This window comes from Lepisosteus oculatus, chromosome 6, assembly GCF_040954835.1.
Source record: "Lepisosteus oculatus isolate fLepOcu1 chromosome 6, fLepOcu1.hap2, whole genome shotgun sequence".
Classification (NCBI taxonomy): domain Eukaryota; kingdom Metazoa; phylum Chordata; class Actinopteri; order Semionotiformes; family Lepisosteidae; genus Lepisosteus; species Lepisosteus oculatus.
In genome coordinates, this window is record NC_090701.1 from 33,173,876 (window position 1) to 33,197,682 (window position 23,807).

General features: G+C 37.0%; 1 protein-coding gene across 1 annotated transcript in view; it reads left to right on the forward strand.

Moving 5' to 3' along the window:
- The first annotated feature begins 13,908 nt into the window (after positions 1-13,908).
- ghrhrl (growth hormone releasing hormone receptor, like) overlaps positions 13,909-23,807 on the forward strand; it is a 50,796-nt gene continuing 40,897 nt past the window's right edge. The window contains exons 1-5 of the mRNA XM_006634251.3: positions 13,909-13,980; positions 14,422-14,527; positions 15,518-15,625; positions 16,550-16,647; positions 23,420-23,517. Coding sequence (XP_006634314.1) covers positions 13,909-13,980; positions 14,422-14,527; positions 15,518-15,625; positions 16,550-16,647; positions 23,420-23,517 — 482 coding nt within the window. The remainder of the gene's footprint in view (positions 13,981-14,421; positions 14,528-15,517; positions 15,626-16,549; positions 16,648-23,419; positions 23,518-23,807) is intronic.

Here is a 23,807-nt window from a genome sequence, read left to right on the forward strand (position 1 = left end):
GTGATTATAAGATGATCTGTCAAAGTGCAATGAAATACAATATGCTGGACAGTATGCTTCTCAAAGTGCTTTACAGGATAACAACAATAAAAACAACAATTTTACAAGTCCTAGGAGAAAGAATATCATCAATATTATTAATAATAATAAACTTAATTTTAAATAGCGCCTTTAAATGTGGCTTTTTTTTTTAAAAAACTTTTTTTTAATGAATTTGCATTTGCACACAGAGCAGTGTTTACTTGAACATGGAGATGCCATACTGAAAAGTTCCTGCACACAACCATTGTAGCGGAATTTGCATCATTTGGCAGGGCTATGATTCATACAAGTGGTGGTGGATTTGGAGACAAAATGTATTAACATTGGGTTGCTGTAAGTGGAGCACTTATAAGCCCAAAGCTCTACTTATTATTTTACAAAAGAACGCACCTGACAAGCTGGACAGTATGCTTCTCAAAGCGCTTTACAGGATAACAACAACAACAACAACAATTTACAAGTTCTGGGAGGAAACATATTATCAATAATAATAATAATAATAATAATAAACTTTATTTTATATATCGCCTTTAAAGGTGGCTCCTCAAAGCACTTTACAGGATAACAACTGATGAAACAACAGTGGTTGGTGGTTGAAAATACCTGTGAATCCGGTTTGTTTACAATGTACTGTAGACACAGAATGTTACACCAATGCATTAGCATGTTAAAGCGATTCTATTGAGGAGCCGGGCGCGATAATTGTTTTGTTCTTTGATATCTGATCTGCAAGGGCATTTGGCTACAGCGAATGTGAATTCTGTATGGCATTACCAGATTGTGAAAAAATAAAAGTATTTTAATCAAGATTCCCTTATAAAATTAAAGTGAAAAAAAACAAAAACTAAAAATAAGATACAATCTACAGACATTCACAACATAAACATATCTTAAAACATTTACATATATTGTTAAATTATTACTTTAAATATATACTTTAGGTTACTGAAACAGCCAGTTAATAAAATCATTGCAATTTTGTTCTTGTTTGGAGGTGGGGATATTCAACAATTGATTTAAAGACAATCTGTCAAAGTGCAATGAAATACAATACTTATGCTGGGTGAACGTTCCGAGGTAAAATTCTTCCACGACAGGGGTACCTTTAAAGCGCAGACGACGGTACCAAAAATGTTGGCGCGCCCTCTCTTTAAAGCCCTGGCCAAATACGAAGACAGTACGTACGGTTATAATTCAAACTGAACTAAAAACTACTCCTATTTGGCATTTTAGTTATGGAGGCGGAAAGATGCCCCCCCTCCCCCCATCTCTGGGTGCCTGAGTTGTCGCCATCTTTAACCAATCCGTGTCCGAGTCGCAGCAGGTAGAGACACATTCGAAAAGTTCATCCCAACTACATTATTTTTAATATTTTTGTGGTAAGAGGGAACAAAACATCAGTATTTACTGCTAGTAATTAGTGTACGATCTATAGTTGAAATCTGAGCTTAAATAAAAAGAAAAAGCATTTTCAGAGAGCAATTACGCTGTGTTTATGTAGAATAAGTGATTAGGTTTATGAGCAATCTAATTACTTATTCGTTTAAAACACTATATAAAATAAAGTTTATTATTAATTTGCTGGATAGAGTGGTGAACATTATTATACAGAAGACAAAGATAACGATTTACGTTAAAATACATTTAATTAAACACGGGTTTGTAATTTAAAAGGGAATGGGGGTGACGGGAACTCTTAATCTAAATAAAAACAAAATAAATAAAACAGGTTTCGATAGTTTATAACCACTTTTTATGCACGAAACACGGGTGATTTTTCTTTCTCCTGATCAGTTTAGAAATCTGTGTACCCTGTAAGGTTTTTACTTCGTAATTAAACTTTTAAAATACACATTTCGAAGAGAAAGAAATCCTCTTCCTGGTACATTATGTAGAGCAGATCAGCACGTCTTTTTTCCCCAATCAGAGGGGTGTCAGATGGTGTCAGCCAATCAACATTCTGAAGCCCTACCGTCATCTCTGGTATAGGGAGACCCCAGAATTCTGTCCCATAGTTTAGATAGGTGATAGATACTTTTATTGATCCCGTGAGGGAAATAAAGTAAATCATTTTCATTTTAGGAAATTATTAAACGCTCGGTTAAAAGCAAAGGAGATTGTCTGTTATAGTGGACATAAAAACATGAGTTTGCTGCAGCGTTATTGGAAACCCAAATTTAACAAAAAATCGCTGTCATTATATCCTAGAACAGTGGTTCTCAAACTGTGGTACGCGTACCGGCAGTGGTACGTGGAGTGCCGCCAAGTGGTACGCCAAATGACCCTGGAACTGTGTCGTGTGCGCTGAAAAATCGGGACGGGTTTTCATATTTTGTATTTTAATACGTGTCGATTACGCAGCCTACGTACTACGATACAGTGCGCGCTAATACTTCAGATACTCTGTAATTCTATACCACTCTATAGGAATGCGTGCTATGGATGCAAGTGACCAATTGTATTTAAAAAAAGCTACTGTATCTCCAGCAAATAGGGAGAAAGGAGAATGTGCGTGATTTTGGAACTATGCCAACGTTCTAAACACAGGAATGCATAGAAATACGTGCTATGAAGGCAGGTAATCTTGTGAGCACAGGATAGCGTGATAACAGAAAAATATTAAAGAACTGTTCTAATTTGAGAAAAATTACCGAGCGTCTCTGTGTTTCGCCCCCATGCGCATGAAATAAAAACTTTAAATAAATACGGAAATAAAAACGGAAACGTGGAAAAATGCAAGCTTGCGTATTGCTAAAGCAGGTAAGCTACACTATTTTTGAAGAACCTTATTTACCGTTGGCAAAAGAGCTGACACGTATTTTGTGTAGAGAAAAAGCTGCTAAACAGCTCGACCTGCTGACCCCCTCCCCCTGAAAGACACAGTCATTCATAGAATTATTGAAATGAAGGATTATATCAAAAGTACACTGATAGAGCGCGTTAAGGTGAGCAGATGTTTTCCACTGCAATTAGATGAGTCTGTAGTCGATTTGGCCAATTTGCTCGTTTACATTAGATACGAGGTTGAGGGCATGTCCCATGAAGACTTTCTGTTCTGTAAACCGCTACCAACAGGAACTACAGGAGAGCACATATTTCAGCTTCTGAATGAATTTATCGAAGAGAATGGCCTCGACTGGATAAAATGCGTCTGAGTTTGTACAGACGGTGCTAGAGCAATGACAAGCCGACATAACGGTGTAGTTGCACGAATTAGAGAGGTTGCTCCAGAAATTAACATACGCATTACAACATCCACCGCGAGACCTTTGCCGTCAAAAAAATGCCTGACGATTTAATATCTGCTAGACTCTGTTGTGAATTGTATCAAGGCTCGAAAAATTAATTCACATCTGCTTTGCTCAACTAAACAGGCTCACCTCTCTCACTGAAATGGTGCTTTTTTATTAGTTGTTGTTAATGTTTTTTTTTTCTGTAAAACACTTTGAGAAGCCACCTTTAAAGGCGCTATATCAAATAACGTTTATTATTATAATATTTATTATATGTATGTGTGAGTGTGTGTGCACGCGCGCTCATGTTGGTCGTTGAGAATTTCTGGGGTTCCTATGAGATGATGACTTGTAGGTGGTACTTGGATGCTTTGGTTGGATTAGGGGTGGTACTGGGTCCAAAAAGTTTGAGAACCACTGTCCTAGAAGACACAGACCGGCACCAGACCGGGAGAATGCCCACAGCATAAAAGAAAATGCCTGATGAACTAGGGATTGGACAGTTTCCAAGTGCTTGTACAATCGATGGAAATGTTCAAATAAATGTGCAAAAGAAATAAACAAAATAATCATTTATTTCTTTATCATATTGGCTAGCTAATGTCCTCTCTTTGCTAGTTAGTGGCTGTGTTTCTGCGTTGGGTAGCAACGGGTGACTATGTTCTTAGGCGGAAGATGTAAACAGCTTAATTTTCGTGTTAAATAATTTTTTTAAATTAAAATTCATTCTATACAGCAATCGCATATTTGAGTACCGTTTCATGCTTAAAATGTTTAGGGAGAAATGGAAGACTGGTGTGTATTTTTTCTTTAAACTACCAAGACCAGCCATACACAGTACAGTTTACATACAGTAATGTTTATGTTCATAAATTAATATCGATCATGACCTTCGGATGCGTTATGCTCCTCTTCTTTTTTATGCTCAGCTACTAAAATTTCCCTTAAGTGGTAAAATTTCATATCAATATTCAATACTAAGCGGATTAAAATGTGCACAGTAAAGAGATTAAATGATTAAATCTTTTCACTACCGACCAATGCACCACGAGTGCCCCTGTCAGTTATTTTGGCCAGCCAATCACTTATCGCGGTGCCCTGCGGTGGCTTGTGGGTAGTTGCCCGTACCGCGGGTTTGTACCATGCATTTTGAATGGCTTTAAGTGAGATTTCTGGCTTGTAAAGATTTATGCTTTGGGTGCAACTTCCATATATTTCTCTGAGGCTTTCCTCTACCGCTTACCTTCTCAATGGGAATTACGCTCCTTTTGAGACCTTTACAATGTTCACAACCTACCTTCTATCTCCAGGGAGTACTGTATTACACTGTAATCTCCCCCATGATCCTTGCTCACTCCAGAGGATCTTTCTTAGCTCACCTTATATTCAGAACTTGCAGCTGAGAACAGTAAATGTAGAGTTCTGTGAACAATAAACAACAGTGATGCATCTACAGATGCAGTCATCTAGAATGTATAGTATATCAAAGCTTATGTCAGATGAAAGCACACTGATACAGTATACCACAGTCCTGTCCTGGGTACTGCTAACAGCCCTTCGTAGCTCAAAAAAGGCCACTGGGTGACACTTTTGTTGTGCTAGATGTTACTAAAATGGAAGCTTCATTTAATGTTTTTTTTTCTTGAAAAGACAATAAATTTCACTGTATATATAATAACCATTATATATTAAATGTAATTTTATACATATACAGTATTTTTTTCTGAAAAGGGATTAACATGCCATGAATAGAGCCTGGATCAAACCTGGTTTTAATGTACCTGGTTTCACAATAAGTCTCAGGAAACATGGAATTTTATAGAATGACTATCAACTAATCAAACCAACTGAAATTGTTAATATTACAATTTGCCACTATATTGTTGTGGTATGCACCGCTCAAAAAAACTAATTTAATTTTCATGATTGCTTGCGAAACAGTGGTATAAATAATGGCATCTTGATGAAGGTGGTCTGCAAGAACAATGTTAATACTATAGTTGGTATTCCGTATGGATAGCTGTGGATATTATTTCACAGACTTCTCAATGCTGCGCTTGCTAAGGGAGACACTGTTCCATTTTAAATAGACCCCTTAAAATAATACAAATATTTAGAAATATAAAATTAATAAATGTCTCTCACAAAATCCAAAAGATTTGTAAATATTTGTCTTTTATATTGTCTTGCCCTGGGGGGAGCCTGCGGGACAACATAACTGAAAGTCAGATTAGCATGTCTCTGTGAAACACTACATAATAATTTCTGAAATTTCTGAAAACTTATATCCTTGTCACAAGCTTCTGCCAAAAAACAAATGAGATGTACCACAATAATTTAGTGGCTGCCCAGTCTCATCCTGCAAAAAAGGTAGTGTCCAACAGTCTTGTCCTCATGTACAGGTTATTATTCTCCTCATCCAGGTATGATAAGCCAAACTATAAATGAACTCATGTTGTAATATCTATACTGTGCATGCTGTAATTCTTGTCAAAGAGATGCATGATACAGGAGCACAGTTGATTAGAAAACCTACTGTACACAGAAGTGATTCACTGTAATTAATGACTAGAAAGTCAATATGCATTTGAAAAAATATTTTTGTCACAGATTAGGCAAATTTTAATTTGGAGCCTCTCACCTCCTGTTTTTAGGGTGGATTCTTCTGGTTGGGTATAGGCAGATTTTAGCACTCTCTGAGCAAGATTAAGGACTTTTCTTCTGTTAGCTTGTCTTATGATTAAGTACTGTGCAGTACGTGTTCTACAATATGTGTTCTTTACGTATTTGAAACATTAAAGACATTTGCAAACAACAAAAAGAGGGCTTTAGTTGTACTGCAACAGTCACTTTTTGTTTTCTATGTGGAGGTCAGAAGGTGATGAAATAGGGAGGTTTTTATATTTAAAAACCTATATTTCAGGTAAAAATGTAGAACAAAATGTACACACCTACAGTACAATGTTTAAACTTGTTTTGTATTCCTCATGACATAGAATTTAACATTTTGTTCAGAAATTGTATGTATTGTTTGAGTGCAGTATCTTTCAAGCACTTGTTTAATCTTTCAGCTAAAAAAATAAGTACTTTTAATATTTAATGGAAACCGATAGATGGAGGTTCTAGGTGATTCCTCCATTCAAGGGTTTCTTTTGATTTCCCCTTGAGGGATTTGTTCCCAGTCGTGAGGGAACGCCTCTCATGCGACTCAGCGAGTCAAGGGGCTATCTCCTTTCTGTCCCCTGAGGGCATAGCCTAGTCGTGAGGCTGCACCTCTCAAAGCAACTCTCAAGGAGTCAGGGAAGTCTTCCTCTTCCACTTCTATCCCCTGAGGGCCAAGGTCCCAGTCATGAGGCAGTGACTCTCAAGTGACTCTCACCAAGTCAGGGGAGTCTTTCTCTTCCTTCTCTACCCCTGAGGGCCCAGATCCCAGTCATGAGGCAGCACCTCTGAAGCGACTCTCCACGAGTCAGGGGTGTTTATGTTTTCGTGCCCCAGAGGCTCTCGAGTCAGCCAGTCCAAACGGACCACTTGGGGTCCCCGTGCGGTCCGGGTGCTACTTTTTTTCTACTTTACTAACCCTGCTTCTCCCCTTGAAATATTTATTTCCTGATAATTTTACTTTTTTTTCAGTCAGACATAAATTTGACTCCATAATTGACATAACAAAATGTTACAAAATTTAGATGCAGTTTCAGGCTAAACTGGATGAGATTATTGAGTTTAGTTGTTGCTCAACAGATGGCCTTCACACATTTGTAACAGTTTCACAACTGCATAAATACGGTATCTTTAAACATCACTGAATTGTAAATTGTAAAAAATATATATTTTTAATGATTCAGGTGGGTAGCTGCGTTAGCATGCGAAGGCTGCAAAGGAACAAGTAAATTTCCGTGCTGAAAAGAGAAGAAAGCAAACAGCTTTCGGCCGTGGAGCCTTCTTCTGAAGAAGGTCCCACGGCCGAAACGTTGTTTTTTCTTCTTTTGATTAGTGTTTTTGCTTAACATGATACTCCCTGCCAATGACGAATGATATATTGCCAATATATCACTATTATTGAAAAAAAGACGAATCCCCACTGTCTGAGTGAACCTTCACATCTAATTTGCTCTGAAGCCATGCTGTACACTAATGTGTTATCACACTGTCTGGAGGTATATATGAACAAACAAGTCTGTCACAGTCAGGAGGGCTGTATTAGATGACATATATCCTCTGAGAATCTTCACCATCTCTTCCACAGTATACATGTTCTTGTAGACATTGTTTCCGTGGTTCATTCTTTCAATATCTAGGGTTGGTTCTGTAGTATATAACTTTGGGCTGAAGTTTCATTAATGTGGTTATAATTTCACCACATGCTGATCCTTAAAGCAGTGTTGCTAACACCAAACTAAGAACACTTGTCTGCTATCCCAAAGGGCACTTGTACAGTAAGTGATGCACACATGCACCACTATACAGTATTGTTACAATGGGGGGTTACGAAAAAGGTGAAAATCAGGATTTGACCGAGCAGTTTAGTCAATAAATGAAATAAATATTCAGAACCCCCTTGTAAGTGCTTTTTCCAGAATATACCTGAGGTGTTGGTATAATTAGAGGCACATGATTTCTTTATTCTCTGGCACAGCTTTGTTGAGAGGAGTAATAATCCAGGCACATGTGGTCAAACAAATATTTAATACAATGAGGACACAAACTACACTACACACAACAAAACATACAACACACCCAGGAAACCCCAGACTGCTACTAAGCATTAAACTATTAAAGCCTACAGAGGACACATATGACATAAGTTGACCCCTAACTAAATACAATATAACCTGCAGTTAAATCTCTCTCACTGCACCATGGATGCCACACAAAATAAACGGGAACGCTTTGTCCCTATCCATAAAAATGCACCCTAAGCAGAAAAGACTTTTCTAACTTTTACCCTTTACCCAAGAAACCCAAGAAAGTTTCCTAAAAAAACATAGAATAGTATTCTCTCTGTAGCATACTGTACTTAGCTCCCGTCAGGTTTGGTTTGGATGATCATGAAGTAGGGAGCCTGGCGCAGTCCTAATTCCTCCGTACTCCTCTCTCTTCTCCTTGTTCCCTGCTTCTTCTTTTTTCCTCTTCTCTCTGTCCTCTTAATGTTCTCTTATGTTGTGTGTTTCTGTATCGCCCCTTGACAATAATTAACCAACAACTTACCTAGGTATACTAAGGCAGTGGTTCTCAAACTGTGGTACGTGTACCGGCAGTGGTACGTGGAGTGCCGCCAAGTGGTACGCCAAATGACCCTGGAACTGTGTCGTGTGCGCTGAAAAATCGGGTGGGGTTTTCATATTTTGTATTTTAATACGTGTCGAATACGCAGCCTATGTACTACAATACAGTGGGCGCTAATACCTCAGTGGACACAAGAGATACTCTGTAATTCTATACCACTCTATAGGAATGCGTGCTACGAACGAAGTGACCAATTGTATTTAAAAAAAGCTACTGTATCTCCAGCAAATACGGAGAAAGGAGAATGTGTGTGATTTTGGAACAATGCCAACGTTGTAAACACAGGAATGCATAGAAATACGTGCTACGAACTGAGGTAATCTTGTGAGCACAGGAAAGCGTGATAACAGAAAAATATTTAAGAACTGTTCTAATTTGAGAAAAATACACCGAGCGTCTCTGTGTTTCGCTCCCATGCACATGAAATAAAAACGTTAAATAAATACGGAAATAAAAACGGAAACGTGGAAAAATGCAAGTTGCGGATTGCTAAAGCAGGTAAGCTACACTATTTTTGAAGAACCTTATTTACCATTGGCAAAAGAGCTGACACGTATTATGTGTAGAGAAAAAGCTGCTAAACAGCTCGACCTGCTGACCCCCTCCCCCTGAAAGACACAGTCATTCATAGAATTATTGAAATGAAGGATTGTATCAAAAGTACACTGATAGAGCGCGTTAAGATGAGCAGATGTTTTTCACTGCAATTAGATGAGTCTGTAGTCGATTTGGCCAATTTGCTTGTTTACGTTAGACCTTTAAAGGCGCTATATCAAATAAAGTTTATTATTATAATATTTATTATATATATGTGTGAGTGTGTGCACGCACGCTCATGTTGGTCATTGAGAATTTCTGGGGTTCCTATGAGATGATGACTTGTAGGTGGTACTTGGATGCTTTGGTTGGATTAGGGGTGGTACTTGGTCCAAAAAGTTTGAGAACCACTGTACTAAGGTAAACTTCACAATTGTTTCTGCTCAAGGGACCCCCAGACCTCAACAAACATCCTCTCTCCTTTGAAGCTAAAACTGTGTACTCTTCCAAATGTCACAAAATTTATCTAAAATATAAGAGATAATTCTCAGTCACCTAAAGCTGTAGTTGCATGTTTTCTTGTTTTTGGAAGCTGTAGCTCATGTTGTCCATCACTTTATTACTTCTACCCTTTTCTCTCTTTATAATACTCAAAATTGTTTTTTGTTTTATGCAGATAGTACATTTATTTGTGTCCTGCCTCATCTGTTAACTGTTCCTGATTATTTTGGTGCTCTATTAGGAGATGTCTGTAGCTGTGCCAACCACTTCATATATTCTTGTATGAAGATTTCCTTTTCTTTGCATGTCATTACAGTCAACAATTTTATTAAAATTTTCAAACAGATAGATTCTGACTTGAACAGATGGACTAATTTTCTAGCAGCTTGGAGTGCTGTTGTTGATGAAGTCAAAGTCTTATTGCAAGGTCCTTCTTTCTCATCTATCTCATTTTAATTTGGGGATATTGAGGCTGGTAATATGGAGAGGGGTACCACTAATATCATGTGAACATATTCTTTTTTTTTGTTTTATTTATTAAAAAGTTGTCCTTGATGTGTAAAATTAGTCAAGTGTTCATAAAAGGAAAAAATAAAATTGTATTTATAGGGTTTTTAAAAATATGAGAAGGTGTTTTAAAATGTTAATACATGTATTTATAAAGCGATATTCCTATCATGATACTCTATTTTTAAAAGACCAATAGTGGAGAGTAGTGATATTCCAATATACATCTACAAAATGCCCTTTATTCTTGATTTTTTTATTATTTGTAAATTAATTTTAACTTTAATTAAAATACTACAGGATATATTACATGTTTTTAGGACTGTAGTTGTATCACAATTGTAAAGATACAGTATATGCTAAGTTTGAAGTATTACACAAAGATCTTCTATGTCCACATTAATTGAAATTGCAGAAATGCTACTATAATAATAATACTAATTAATAATTGCTTACACTTATTTAGCACTTTTCTGGACACTTCACTCAAAGAGCTTTGCTGGTAATGGGGACTCCCCTCCAACACCACCAATGTGCAGCATTCACCTGGATGATCCGACAGACTGTTCAGCCTGTTATTTCAAACTGACATGTTCAAGAACATTATTGACATACTTTCATATTCACAGACACGCTTGTATTTTTATTCTGTGTTAACAGTTTTGTATATTCTGTATACAGTTTTTATTTTTTATAGTAATAAAAAATATTCTTCAACTTTCCCTTCAGAATGGGAATAGCGAAGAATGATATATATCAACTAATGTTCAGTAACGTACACAATTAATGTATCATCAATGCTTGGCTACAGGAGCTTGCATTCTCTTTAGGGGTTAAATCTAATATTATATACAATAAAACTAGTAAATATAACATTAAATGGAGATATATCATTTTATATGTATGTATATGATTAGACAAAATTGATTTTAATTCTATATATTCTGTATTAAGATTTTGTGATGATAACCTTTCGTTGTCCATGGGGAATTGCTTATCATTAGGATGTTTTATAATTGTTTCATCTCCAGTAGTACATGCAAAGAGTACATGACTCATATCCCTATTACATTAAAACATAAATTGAAAAAAATGTGTGAATAGAATAAAAAGAATTAAATTTTCCTTTCCAATTTATTCATTATGTATCAAATGAAAAAGACTATGCAGTGCTACAACCCTATCTTTGTAAATTTGACTCCATTGACTTATTTTAAAACTAATAGCTTTCACATTTGATTTTGGTGACTTTGCAAAATGCTAAGTGGTGTTGAGAAGAAACTTATTGTACTGCAGTACAGTACTTATTTTCATTTAATTGTTGCATATTGATTTTCTTGAAGTCAATGAAATACACTTTCATTATAGCACAGGTGATTGTTTTAATTAAAATGCAGATGCAAACCCTTTACGCTTAATTTATCAATGGTTTGATAATCTGCTGTAGCTGTCATCTTCAGTAATATTCCAATGTATAGTACTTATTTCTGAGTTAAGCTTTGAAATGAAAAAGTTCCCAATGAAACATGTACATCTATTGTTTGTTAACAATTGTTTGTATTTTTTATTTTACTTCATACTCTCAATTTTGGAATTGGCAAGTGCTTCTTTATTCTTTGTCTCACAGAATTGACACATGTATAGCACAGGTCAAGTGAGAATAGGTAGAAATGTTCTTTCAATCTGGTCACACATCACATCCATTTGACAGTTCAAAGTCTGTACATGCCTTAGCACCAATTGGAGGTGTTATATGTCTATAGGGCAGCAGGTGCTCCAAAAAGCTTTACTGTTTTCCATGACCCCTTTCTGACTATACCAACTCTATCACTGGCAGCTCTCTGGCAATTGTGCACTGTTGTCTGAGCATCACAGTCTGCATGTGCAGAATTTCCCAATCCAGGGGCTCTCAGACCACACAACTGCTATTTCATTACTGATATTTTACCGGTATTTCATTCCACCTTAAGTTGCTTGATTTGTATTTTTTTAACTCCAAAGTTTGAGCTTTAATTTTATGTATGAAATGGAGTAGTTAAAAAACACCTCCAACATATTAAAGAGGAGAGAACAGTCAAAAGGTTTAGGTTAATCCTGATAAATTAAGGGATCAATTGTGTAATCAAGAGCTTGGTTGGATTAAAACCCAGTATGTGTGTGGTCCTCCATGACCAGGATTGGGAACTCCTTAAAAAGTGGATCTATTTGCCTACCTATCTATGATATGACACCTGCCTACCACTAGCTTCAGACACATATACAAACTTAACTGTTTTGTTTTATGCAGTGTTTAAAGAATATACATGCACATACTGTAGGATAACAGAAAATGTTATTCACAATCTCCTATTTTCTAACCATTCAATGCAATACAGGGTCACGGGAGAGCTGGGGCTTATCACAGCAAGTTAATTAGTAATCAGTTCTATTTAATTTATATTCCTGCATTGTTCGCATATTGTGGCAGTATGGGTAAGGGAGACCTGCAACTTCCATCAAGCTTCCATTAGAGGCCATTGATGGCCACTATTATCTGTAGTCTATAAATAAAGTCTAAAAATAAACAGTGTTTATTTATTCTATATTATTGGTGAGGGGTGTTTGAGATCATTCTGCTAGGGAGCTAATTAATGGTATTTTTGTTGTATAAAGGGCAGGCATGGTACAGTACTATGTTGTTAGTACTGTAGGTGTGTGTATCCAGGGAAATTTCTTACAATGAAGACTTCTTCATTATATTAGAGAAGTGCTGGTGAAATTTTAATGTTACTAGACCCTTGAGACACCTTACTTAGGTTGCAGACTTTCACACAAATTGCAGCAATTAAGTCAAAAAAGTGATAATAAGAAAAATTGGGTGCAATACCACTTGCAACTCACTGCTGTCCGGGTTCCATGCAAATTACACTGTAAAGTCATCAAAGCTATTAAGCACAAACACACAGTCCACACATCTGAACAAAGATATTATTCACACTTAAGCGAATGATGCATTATAACAGTCCATCCATCAGATAAAACGGTGAGGCCTTAACAGGTATTCACGCATTCCATCACCATTGGTATTTGTGTTGTGATTGGAAGAAGAGATACATCAACGTAATCAGTTGCAGTGAATTTTATTGAATTATGAATCATTTCACCACTCCTTATATGCAGTATGAGGGAGACATTCAAAAACTTCATTCGCCACACAATTCGAAATCATAGAGTTAGAATTCTAAGTCATACCCTCAATTAAGTCCTATTTTGTTGAATTACAAATGTATTCACTTTTTTTAAGCAAATATTTTAATCAAATCTTGATGCACAAAACTCTTAAGTTAAATGTCAGCAAAAACAACAAAAATAAACTAAAATGTTTATTGTATTCAATTAATCCCGCTGATTTTAAAAGAGATGGTAAAGTAGCCCATACATTGGGTAGAACATCTACTTACCATTTCAGAAATACTGTAACTGCTTTGCTTTTATTGTAAAAATGAAATATACTGAATTAACACTTATATTATGCATTTATGAATCAAAACAGCCTAAAAAGCTGAAACATTTTAGTGACCCCCTAGATAGGTGCCATCTACTTTCACTATGAAAACTATATTGTATTCAGCTATAAGCCATATGTTTTGCGAATTATTAACTTTTAAACAACAGTGCAAAAGAATACAGTATGTACTATTCTTTTAGGTCCTATATGATTTACATAAAAAATAAACTCCACACACTCCACTGAAAGCACTTCACAGACAATGGGGACTCCCCCCCACCACTACCAATGTGCAGCACCCACCTGGATGATGCAATGGCAGATAAAGTGCGCCCCATCTATCAGTTGCCTCATTACTCTGGTATCTTCACCACACATTGGTTACCAGTGGGGAGGAGAACAAAGAAATTAGGCCAATTGATAGATGAGAATTATTAGGATGACATGATTGGTAAAGACCAATCAGGAGGAAATCTGACCAGGACACTGGGGTTAACACTCCTACTGTTTTTTAAGAAACACCCAGGTTTTTTCTACCTCTTTTCTACAATATAGTGTCCCCATCATTATACTGGGCATTATCACCCACATACTGTAGACCACAGGGTGAGCACTCCCTACTGGTCCCACTAACACCTCTTCCAACAGCAATCTTATCTTTCCCAGGAGGTCTCAGGGTGATATATCTGTAGGTACTGATATTCATCCCACTTTATCTGATTTAGGAATACATAATTTTGATAAACGGTATTCATCCAAATAAATCTGATGTGTAATTATAAACGTTTAACATACAGCCTCTTTACTAATTGTTTGAATATTTTGCAGGTTTGGTCAGGGTTACATCCTGAATGTGAATTAATTTTCCAACTTGAAAAAGATGAAAAACAATGTCTAAAAGAAATTGCAGAGATTGAAAATCATATTATAACAGGTATGTTGGTAATTTTATTTATTATTAATTAAAACACTTTTTCTTTTATTTACCTCTTTTGAGCACACCATTTTATGAATACATTTTGACATACAGTCCAGGTATATCATCTGATAATAAAGATACGTAAAAGTACAGTTGGACATTCTTAATTTTAAGACCTAAACTAAATCAATGTCGCAAACCTATACATGTAGATGGAACAAATCAATGTTGCACATTCCAATAGGATAACGTTCTGCTGGTATAGAATTGGAACTTTCCTCCCATGTACCTGTATGTATCCATATTCTTATCTCTGTAAAGACTCACAATCGGTTCAGTAGACAAGGAAGAGAGCCGCTTTTCACAGGGGAAAATAAAAGGAAGGAGGTAGGGTGCCTCACTGCCTTCCACAGTGGTATCAGACAAGGTTTCAACACTAGGTCATCTCTTTCATACCCACTTCTGAATTTTTTTCCTATACAGTAAGATTTGATGTTTAAATTGAGATCACAAGCTGGTCTCTACTGTTTTGGTAAGTGTAAGCCATACCCTTTAAACTAAATTTGTACAGTACTCTTTCAATATGACACTTTTACTTGAATAGTTGCCATTTTTGTATGTGTGAATTATAGTCTATGGTACATTTCAAGAATTGCAAGTCACCTCAAACTGTCATTCACATGCTCTCCTCTCCAGCACTCTCTTTTCCCTCCCATGCAGTCCACTGAGAAGGACCTACTTTCTTCCTTTGAAAGCAGATTATGAGAACAGGAAGGAAGCCTTGCTCTCTCTGTTTTATGCAGTTACTTGAGCAGTCACTGTTTCTGCACAGGTCAGGTGGTAACATGTAGGAAATCATCCCATAGGCTTCTAGAGACTCTAGGGAACTTACTCTCCTGCTACTACAATGCTACAATACACGTACTTGTACTGTATGTTAAACTCTAGCAAAACATGAATATCTCAATGACTGTTTTCTTATCTGGCACTTGTTTTTCCCAAAAGGCTGTGAGCAGATTTGGGATGCAGTGGTATGCTGGCCTAGAACTACTATTGGCGAGACTGTCAATATTTCTTGTCCTACTGTTTTTTCCCTCTTTATGAAAAATCCAGGTAATCAGTCTTCTTCAAAATTCAATGCAAGTCCTAGTTTTATCAATTAAGCACTTTGCTCTAAATAATATATATATACATGTTAAATGTGTCCTTAATACAGCCCTAAATCTAATCTGTATGTCTAACAGTACTGGTAACCTTTAACTAAACTTCAAAACAAGCAGTATCTAAATCAAATAGATACTATTTGATTTCAAATAATAATTAAATCTAACCTGAGCTTCAACCTTAAATAAAAAAAATTATACCACCTTTAAACAATTCCCTTAACCAAAATATGTTGTGCAATCCAAGCCTAGCTCTAATAAAAATTAAAAAAAACATTCTTAAATCTGTAACCTTTCCCCTAAACCCACTTTAGTAATTAAAACTACTGTGATGAAGGGCTGTTGTGTGTCTTCATTGCACATTGCATGACTTCTAGGGTCTTTCATATTTTCTCATTCATTATTGATTGTATGTTTCATCCTTCTCATTCTCTAAGATATGTATGCAAAGGGCATTATATCATTGTATTTATATTTTATTATTACTTTTGTAAATTTGTTTTTCTGTATTGATTGGTTGTATACAATATGTCTAATTTATTGTGGATTCACAGTGTTGTTCTTTTTTTCCTGTTTCACCAGTTAGTGTCTGGTTACACAAAATGTAATCTAATCCTCATGGTTAAATGGACATCTAATTGTCCATCAAGAGTTCCCAGTGTGGATCTTTGAGTATTTAACCTAGTATGGTGTAGCAATTAGTCTTGTTTTGGTTGTGAGTATCTGTGTGCTTTTACAGTTGCTTTATTTGCATTATTAAGCAAAAACACATATCTAAAAACCTAATATCACCATGGCCTTTTTAGGCTTAATCCATTTTTCCTTCTGTTTGATGTTACTTTGATGTACAAGTTTGATGTTACTTGTATTATAGGTACAATAAGCAGGAACTGTACCAGCGTTGGGTGGTCCAGCCCCTACCCACCATATTACATTGCCTGTAGTGTAGATGATGAACTACCATCTGAGGAAGTGAGTATTGTTTGCAAAAAAAGTTTAATTAAGTTTAATGAAGTATTTTTTATTAGCACATGACACATCAGAATAAAATAAAGGTATAATTTTAATAGAGATGTAAAAGATACATTTGTATTATATTATAGAAACCTTATACTGCAATCTCAACGAACAGAATCCTGTTTTTGGAATTTGATTATTGCTAACATGATGTAAATGTTTCAACTTCCTCTTATGAATTGTGGTGGTTTATACAGTATTCCTGGAAAGTGGAAGCCTAACATCTTATGCATAACATCTGATGTTTTGTAGTTTGATGTAAGAATTTCACGTCAGGTACAGTTATAATTTTTTGCAGATTAGAAACAATAAGAAGTATGTGCCATATGACAGTATACTGTCGCTCACAGTTATTAGCTAGGATCTAACAGATGAGGATCTGACAGTTATGCCATGGATACAATACCTTACTTGCCAGACCTGAGTTCTGGTGAATATTTGTGAAATGAGCTGGGATGAAATGTGGGCTGTTAAGGGCTCAGAGACCACTGAATATACATATGTGTCACGGATATTGGAAAGGCCATACCGTGGAATGACCAGGAGAGCAGTAGAGTGTCACGAAGCATTCTTTCAGGACTCTATGCAGACTACACAATCCTGGGGTAGTGAAGAAAACACAGGGAAAAAGGCATGCAAGGGGGCTGGAAAGAAAACAGGGGACATGGCCATGGTGTGCTGGTGTTCGGGGAGGTGTGGCCAAGGCAAACAGTCCAAGGGTGTCCGAGTCAAATCCAAGAGTGAAGCAAATGTCCGAGACCAGGTAATCCATCCTGACAGACAAGAGTTAAAAGCCGGAGCGGAATCCGGTGGAGAGTCGGGGGAATTAAAAGGGGGTAACGGGACCAGACGCTCCCTAATCCTGGACTCAGTAGGTCAGGACGCCGTGATGAAGCCTATGCCGTCGAGTCGCTCCTGGACTCGCGGGTAGGCGGGCTTCCGGGCGCCCATCTTCCAAAGCTGAGCCCCGATAGGCAGGAACGTCTGGCTTATATAGCACGGGGGGCTGGAACCAGAGGTAAGTGCGGGAGATGAGTATAAAACAAGGAAGGGCTGGAGCGTCTTTAAGAGGAGGGGTTTACAATCGTGACATAGAGACCCTATGCGTAGTGGCAAAAGGGCTCAGGAGGTCAGACGATGTCAGGAAGAAACCTATTGCCTCAGGCCGCGGTGGAGACGATCTAGGCGGGTCTCAAGACATCCGAACCCTCAATGTTGAGGCAGGAACAAAGAGTGACCCGGAAATATGTAGCCTCACACAAAGACACACCGGAAGGACAAGTAAAGCACAGGGAAACTAGGAACAGGACAGAGAAGGAGCACCCTCTAGATGTAGAGGGCTTGACATAATGCTTATCCAAAATTTACAAGACGAATGGGACAGAAACCACAACAAATTAGGGAAGATGCCTGCACAACTGTTGCAAAAATTATTTTTCTATTTTCCTGATAATAATTTAAATGAATATGTTGCTGTTATAATTAATATATTTTGATGTTAAGTATGTAAGGTAACAATTTGATTGTAGTCTCTTTGACATCTATTGATTCTAGTGTCTTGTTTTAAATGGAAATTTATTCTGTAGTGCATTGAACTTTATCAAGGGATTATTGGTTACTGCCAATCCAACACCTTTCAGCCTTCACTTAGAAGGCATGCCATATACAGTATAGTGATAGTAGTGGGTGCAATGGCATGAAGCAGGCATTCAGAATTACAATTTCAGTAACTGAGTGCAGTGAAGTGGAAAAGTGATTCTTCAAGAAAAGCTGTTCCTGTGCTACTTTAATCAAAATAGAAAAATATTTTCTTATTAACATGCAGTTAATAAGAAAGCAGTATTAATATTTTTATTGTTGATTTTTGTGTCCTTTTGTTTGTTTAATAGAATAAGTTATACATAGTGTATATACTGGTGTGTTTACAGTATATACAGTACAATATATACTAATATACAGTATATGGTATATACTGTATATAAACTCGTGGATTCTTAAATATACCAGTTCAAAATGTCAACTGAAGGAATGGATTAAAAAGAAACCTTCCCAAAATATGGATGCTTTCCTCCCACACAGATTTATAAATTATTCAATGCAACATCCAAAGCAAATCTACTCTCCTTTGGGGGACATACACCTGGAAACATAATCTACCTCAGTATTTCTAAGACAATCATTAAAATGATGTGATACATAGTTATTTAAATCTCAACCCCGAGATAATTGAAATGTTTCACCATAGATTAAACCATACTTTGGGGAACACTATTCAATGGAAGGGTCAATCTAGCCTAATTTATTAATATCAATGAAAGTATTCATAATAGCCAAAAAGTAGGTGAATAACAAGTAAATGTGCTAAAAATAGTAGAATGCAGTTAGCAAAGATTATAATATGATGTTGCATGTTTTTAATATTGATGTGAATAGAGATAGACATAATGTAAATGTCGGATGTCGGAAAGGGCATGTCGTGGAATGGCAGGAGAGCAAAAAAGACCCAATGTGTAGCAGCAAAACAGGGGTTAGTTTGGGCTCAGCAGGTCAGACGATGTCGGGAAGCACAGGAAAACTAGGAACAGGACAGAGTAGGAGCGCCCTCTAGCTGTAAAGGGCGTGACAGTAAATCAGGAGCTGTCTCAAATGCCTCAAATGGGTGCCTGTGTGCACATTCTGAATAATATGAATGTTACAGTTGTACCATTGTAATAATGGTCTTAGACATTGGATGAATTGATTAATTATACATCAATTTAGTTTTTTGTATATTAGATTATAACTATTCAAATTAATGGCATTACCTTTTGTACAATATGGGTAAATACAAATAGTACTGTAGTGTGCTCTCTGAAGGCACCAGTTCTGTAGGGTTTGGGCATTTACTGGGACAATTATTAATTGTAGCAGTAAATCACAAAATTGATACTTTTGATGGCTTTAGAATCCAACCATGCGATATAACTCAAACAACGCACACACACAGGTACTAATACACGAGGATACATTTATTAATAAATAGAATATGCATATAAACCTAACAGATCTTATCGAAAGGGTTATCAGAATACAAAAGATATATATTCAATCAGTTACAAAGAGTTGTATATATCAAGAGGACATACTGTACGCTCAGTATATCATCCATTTAGACCATTTCGTAATTGAACTTGGTTACAACTTCTACATTAGATACTCAAAACAAGCACATAACTCTTAGGAATTAAATTGATATCAACTGGTTGGGATAACAATTGAATTCTCGAGCTGTAATGCATTGAAGTTGAATACTCATCCAATCTCTGGGGATTCAGATCTCCTGCGGGCACAAAGAAACAGTTGCAGGTTGTTGCTGTCCAATCCGTGCTCTCTGGCTCGGTGCCAGGCTGTACTGTGCGGCTTGCGACGGTGCGCTGCAGATGCTCACTGACCGGCTAGTTAGTGTGGCTTTAACTAGCAAAGTTTGTGCACAGGAGAAAAGATGACTGTGGGTCCCAGGAAGTCAGGAAGAGGACCGGTTCGTTCCTGGTGAAGAGCTAGTTCTGAATAGTGATTCAGCTGTCCACAGTTCTGACCTGTTCACGAGGCCTGCCGCTGGTGCTAATCTCAGGTGGATCCTCTGGTTACTCTCTGGCATCCTCCGCTCTAGACTCTTAGAACAGAGGAAAGTTCTGGCACTCTGACACACTGGCCGTTCCGTGGTTGTCCGGGCTAAGTCTCAATATGGTCAGGAGGTGCGCTGCGAGAATGTCCTGCCCTTGGGAGCCTTCTGCTCCTGGGCCGTCCTGCCCTGGAATTCTCCTTTGAATTCCTTTTAGAAAGGTCCACTGAATTCTCCAGAATTCTCTCTGGGCCCTCTGTGTTGCCTGTTTTTACCTGGAGGAACTTCAGCTCGTTGATTGGCTGAAAGTTCCATGGGCATCAGAGTCCCATGTGGGTTACTCGGCCCTACCAGTCCCTGATTGGTTGATCAAGGTGAGATATGAGTCACTCACTCCTGACACTTAGGAATGCAGTCCAGATGTCCATCTGGCACTCCCTAGACAGATAGGGGCCAATGGATGACCATTGATCATGATAGCCAGGCTTAGCTAAGTGCATCCCCATTTGGGAGCTGTCCCTTATCAAAAGAAAAAATCTTTAAATCAGCCTGCATGAATAGTTCCTCTGTGGCTGCACCACAGAGATGAACAGAGAGATGGGGCCTCATTTGGGAAAGCCCAAGAACACTTAATTCTGTCTTATTAATAAGCATTACCGCTACAGTACAGTATTTGCAAAAATACTGTGTACAAGATGCACAATACTTTACATCAGAGGTAGGCACTCCTGTTTCTGTAGGATTTCATTCCAACTCAGGTCTTAAAATCTAAATCAGCCCAGTTTTGTCTTTATGGGAATAATCTAGCAACTTCTGCCAGCTTTTCAGGTGCTAGTGTTTTAAAGAGACCTGTAAAATCCGCAGACACACAGGCCCTTTAGGAGTAGCATTGTCCACCTTTGCTTAAAATTTACAATAGCATGGGCCTTTCTGATTAAAAAGGACACAAATAATAACAACCTGTTCAATGTGTTGCTCACCACAGAGTAATCTTAAAAAATGAGAGTAATAAACTAACATATTAAAATCTAATTAATATAAATGCAAAAACAAACTTCGTAACATTTTTTTTAATACGTATACTGCATATACAGTAAATGAAATGGAAAGCATCTGTATAACTTCATCATTTAAGTGTGTGTATTACACTATATAACCTTATTTCTCAAAAGCAGGTTAGTTCTCAATTTACTGAATGTACCTACAAGTGATAGCAATATAGAATTCACTGTTAATATTCATTTTTAATAGTCTGTGGTGACTGTTTTATATTGGCTAATGCTAAATTCCCAGAATTAAAAGCTGGCAAAAAATGAACTTTTCTTGGTAAGGAAGTGATTTTCTATTAAAGGAAATGTCTGGAAAGACTGATGTACACAGCTAAAAAGTTAATATTTTCCTATTGTTTTCATATGAGAAACATCAACTATAATATAAATATGATAGATCTCAAAATTCCTTCTGAGGTCTTGTTTGACTTGCACCACAGAGCTTTTCTGTTACTACCTTTTAAGTCTCCTAAGCAGTGAATACAACTCCCAGGTTTGAGAATAAAACATTAAAAATTGTGTATTACAGGCCTCCCTCTAAATAAGGTAGCTCATAACACAACAACAAAGCAGAGTGGAAGTCTTATATTCAGCCAAACTCCCTCATGTACTGTACACACACCAAGTAAATTCTTCAAAAACCCCATAACCCCATTATAGAGCACACCATTTATAGACCAAACAAACATACAGTAATTTCACCCTTGTAAGAATATGTTTGCTAACCCTACATCAGTAACATAATAACTCTGCTCTACATGAACTAGAGAAGAAACACATAGTAAAAACTAAAACAGCTGTCAGTGATGTAAACTTTTTTCTTTCTTTTGAGCTGCTTTTCCTCCTTACGATGATGTAGCGTCTTTCAAGGTAAAACAATAGAAAGCATTTCTAGAAGAACTATCAGTTGTTAGCTTCATGCATTTTTATCTTTTCTAGATCAATAAGAGTTAAAGATTCTGGTCCTATTCTTTTTCACTTATAATTTGATGCTCTCCAAATTACTATGGAAGTTATAGATTTCATTAGTACTATTCTAATATTTTTTGTTTTATTGTCTCTATGACAACCCAGCAAGCAACGAGCACAAGGCATGGTCATCCTGGAAGGGGCACCAGTCCATCACAGGTTAAGCCAATGGGCACAATGTGGAGGCCACAGTAAAGGCCAAGGGGGAATATTTGGCCCGGACACCGGGATAACTCCTTACTCTTTTAGAGAAATCCCTGGAGATCTTTAACGACCACTGAGAGTCAGGACCTCAGTTTAACAAGTCATCCGAAAGACAGTGCCCACTACAGTATAGTGTCCTCACCACTATACCAGGGCATTAGGATCCACAAAGACCACCACAGGGTGGGCACCCCCCCGCTGGTCCCACTAACACCACTTCCAGCAGCAACCAGCAAGCAAACTGTAGCTTTCCAAGAGGTCCCTCATCCAGGTACTGACCAGGCTCAACCCTACTTAGCTTCAGGGGGTAGCTAGTTAAAAGCTGCAGAGTAATATGGCTGCTGGCCAGTTTAGGAATGTATTTAATTTAAATAAATAGTTTATGTATTCTTAATTTATAACCAATAAAGCTGTTTTTTGTCGATTCATGGATTGTTTATAATTTTATGAATCTGTAATGTAACTGCTGTTTTTATTTTAAATGGTTGTAACATTAATCAGGGGTGGCATGATGGCGCAGTGGTGAGCATTCCTACCTGGGTTCAATTGAGTGTGTCTGTATTTGTCTGTATGTGTGCTGTGATGGACTGGCAATGGACTGGTTTTACTACCATTGCTTGCTAGGATAGGCTCTTGCTGCCCTGCAATCCTGTACTGGATAAAGTGGTTAAAAAGTTGATGGATGAAATGTTAATCAGACCATTTCTACTTTTATAATTCATTAATGTATTTTTCTCAGTTGTCATGAAACATCTATGAACAAGTTAGAAATCCTTTTTTCTGTTCAGCAATAAGGTTCTTGTTAGAACATTAAACATTATACATCAAGTGTAAACATTAAACATTATACTTGTTATTCACAGTAGTATGTTTTTATGTTGTGTGATCTTTCTCTGTCTTGCAGGAATCTTATTTTGCTACAGTGAAGGTGATTTATACAGTTGGATATGGAGCTTCTGTTATCTCTCTCACAGTTGCTGTTGTAATCTTACTCCTATTCAGGTACTGTACATCACTCAAATCATGTGATAAATCATGTTTTTTATTCAAAATATCAATGGATGGTGTTTACAGTTTATCCATTATTTCTGTTAATTCATAACATAAGGTAACTTATATCCAATGATAATATCTTCCTAATTTGCTAAAAGGACAAAAAGTCATTTTTCCTGATAAAACTTCAGTGTCATTGACAATGGCAGTCATGCTATTGGTAAACCTAGAAAGTATCATTGAAACAACTATGAATGGAAATACCACTATTTAACACTTGTTTAATTTGAACACATAAA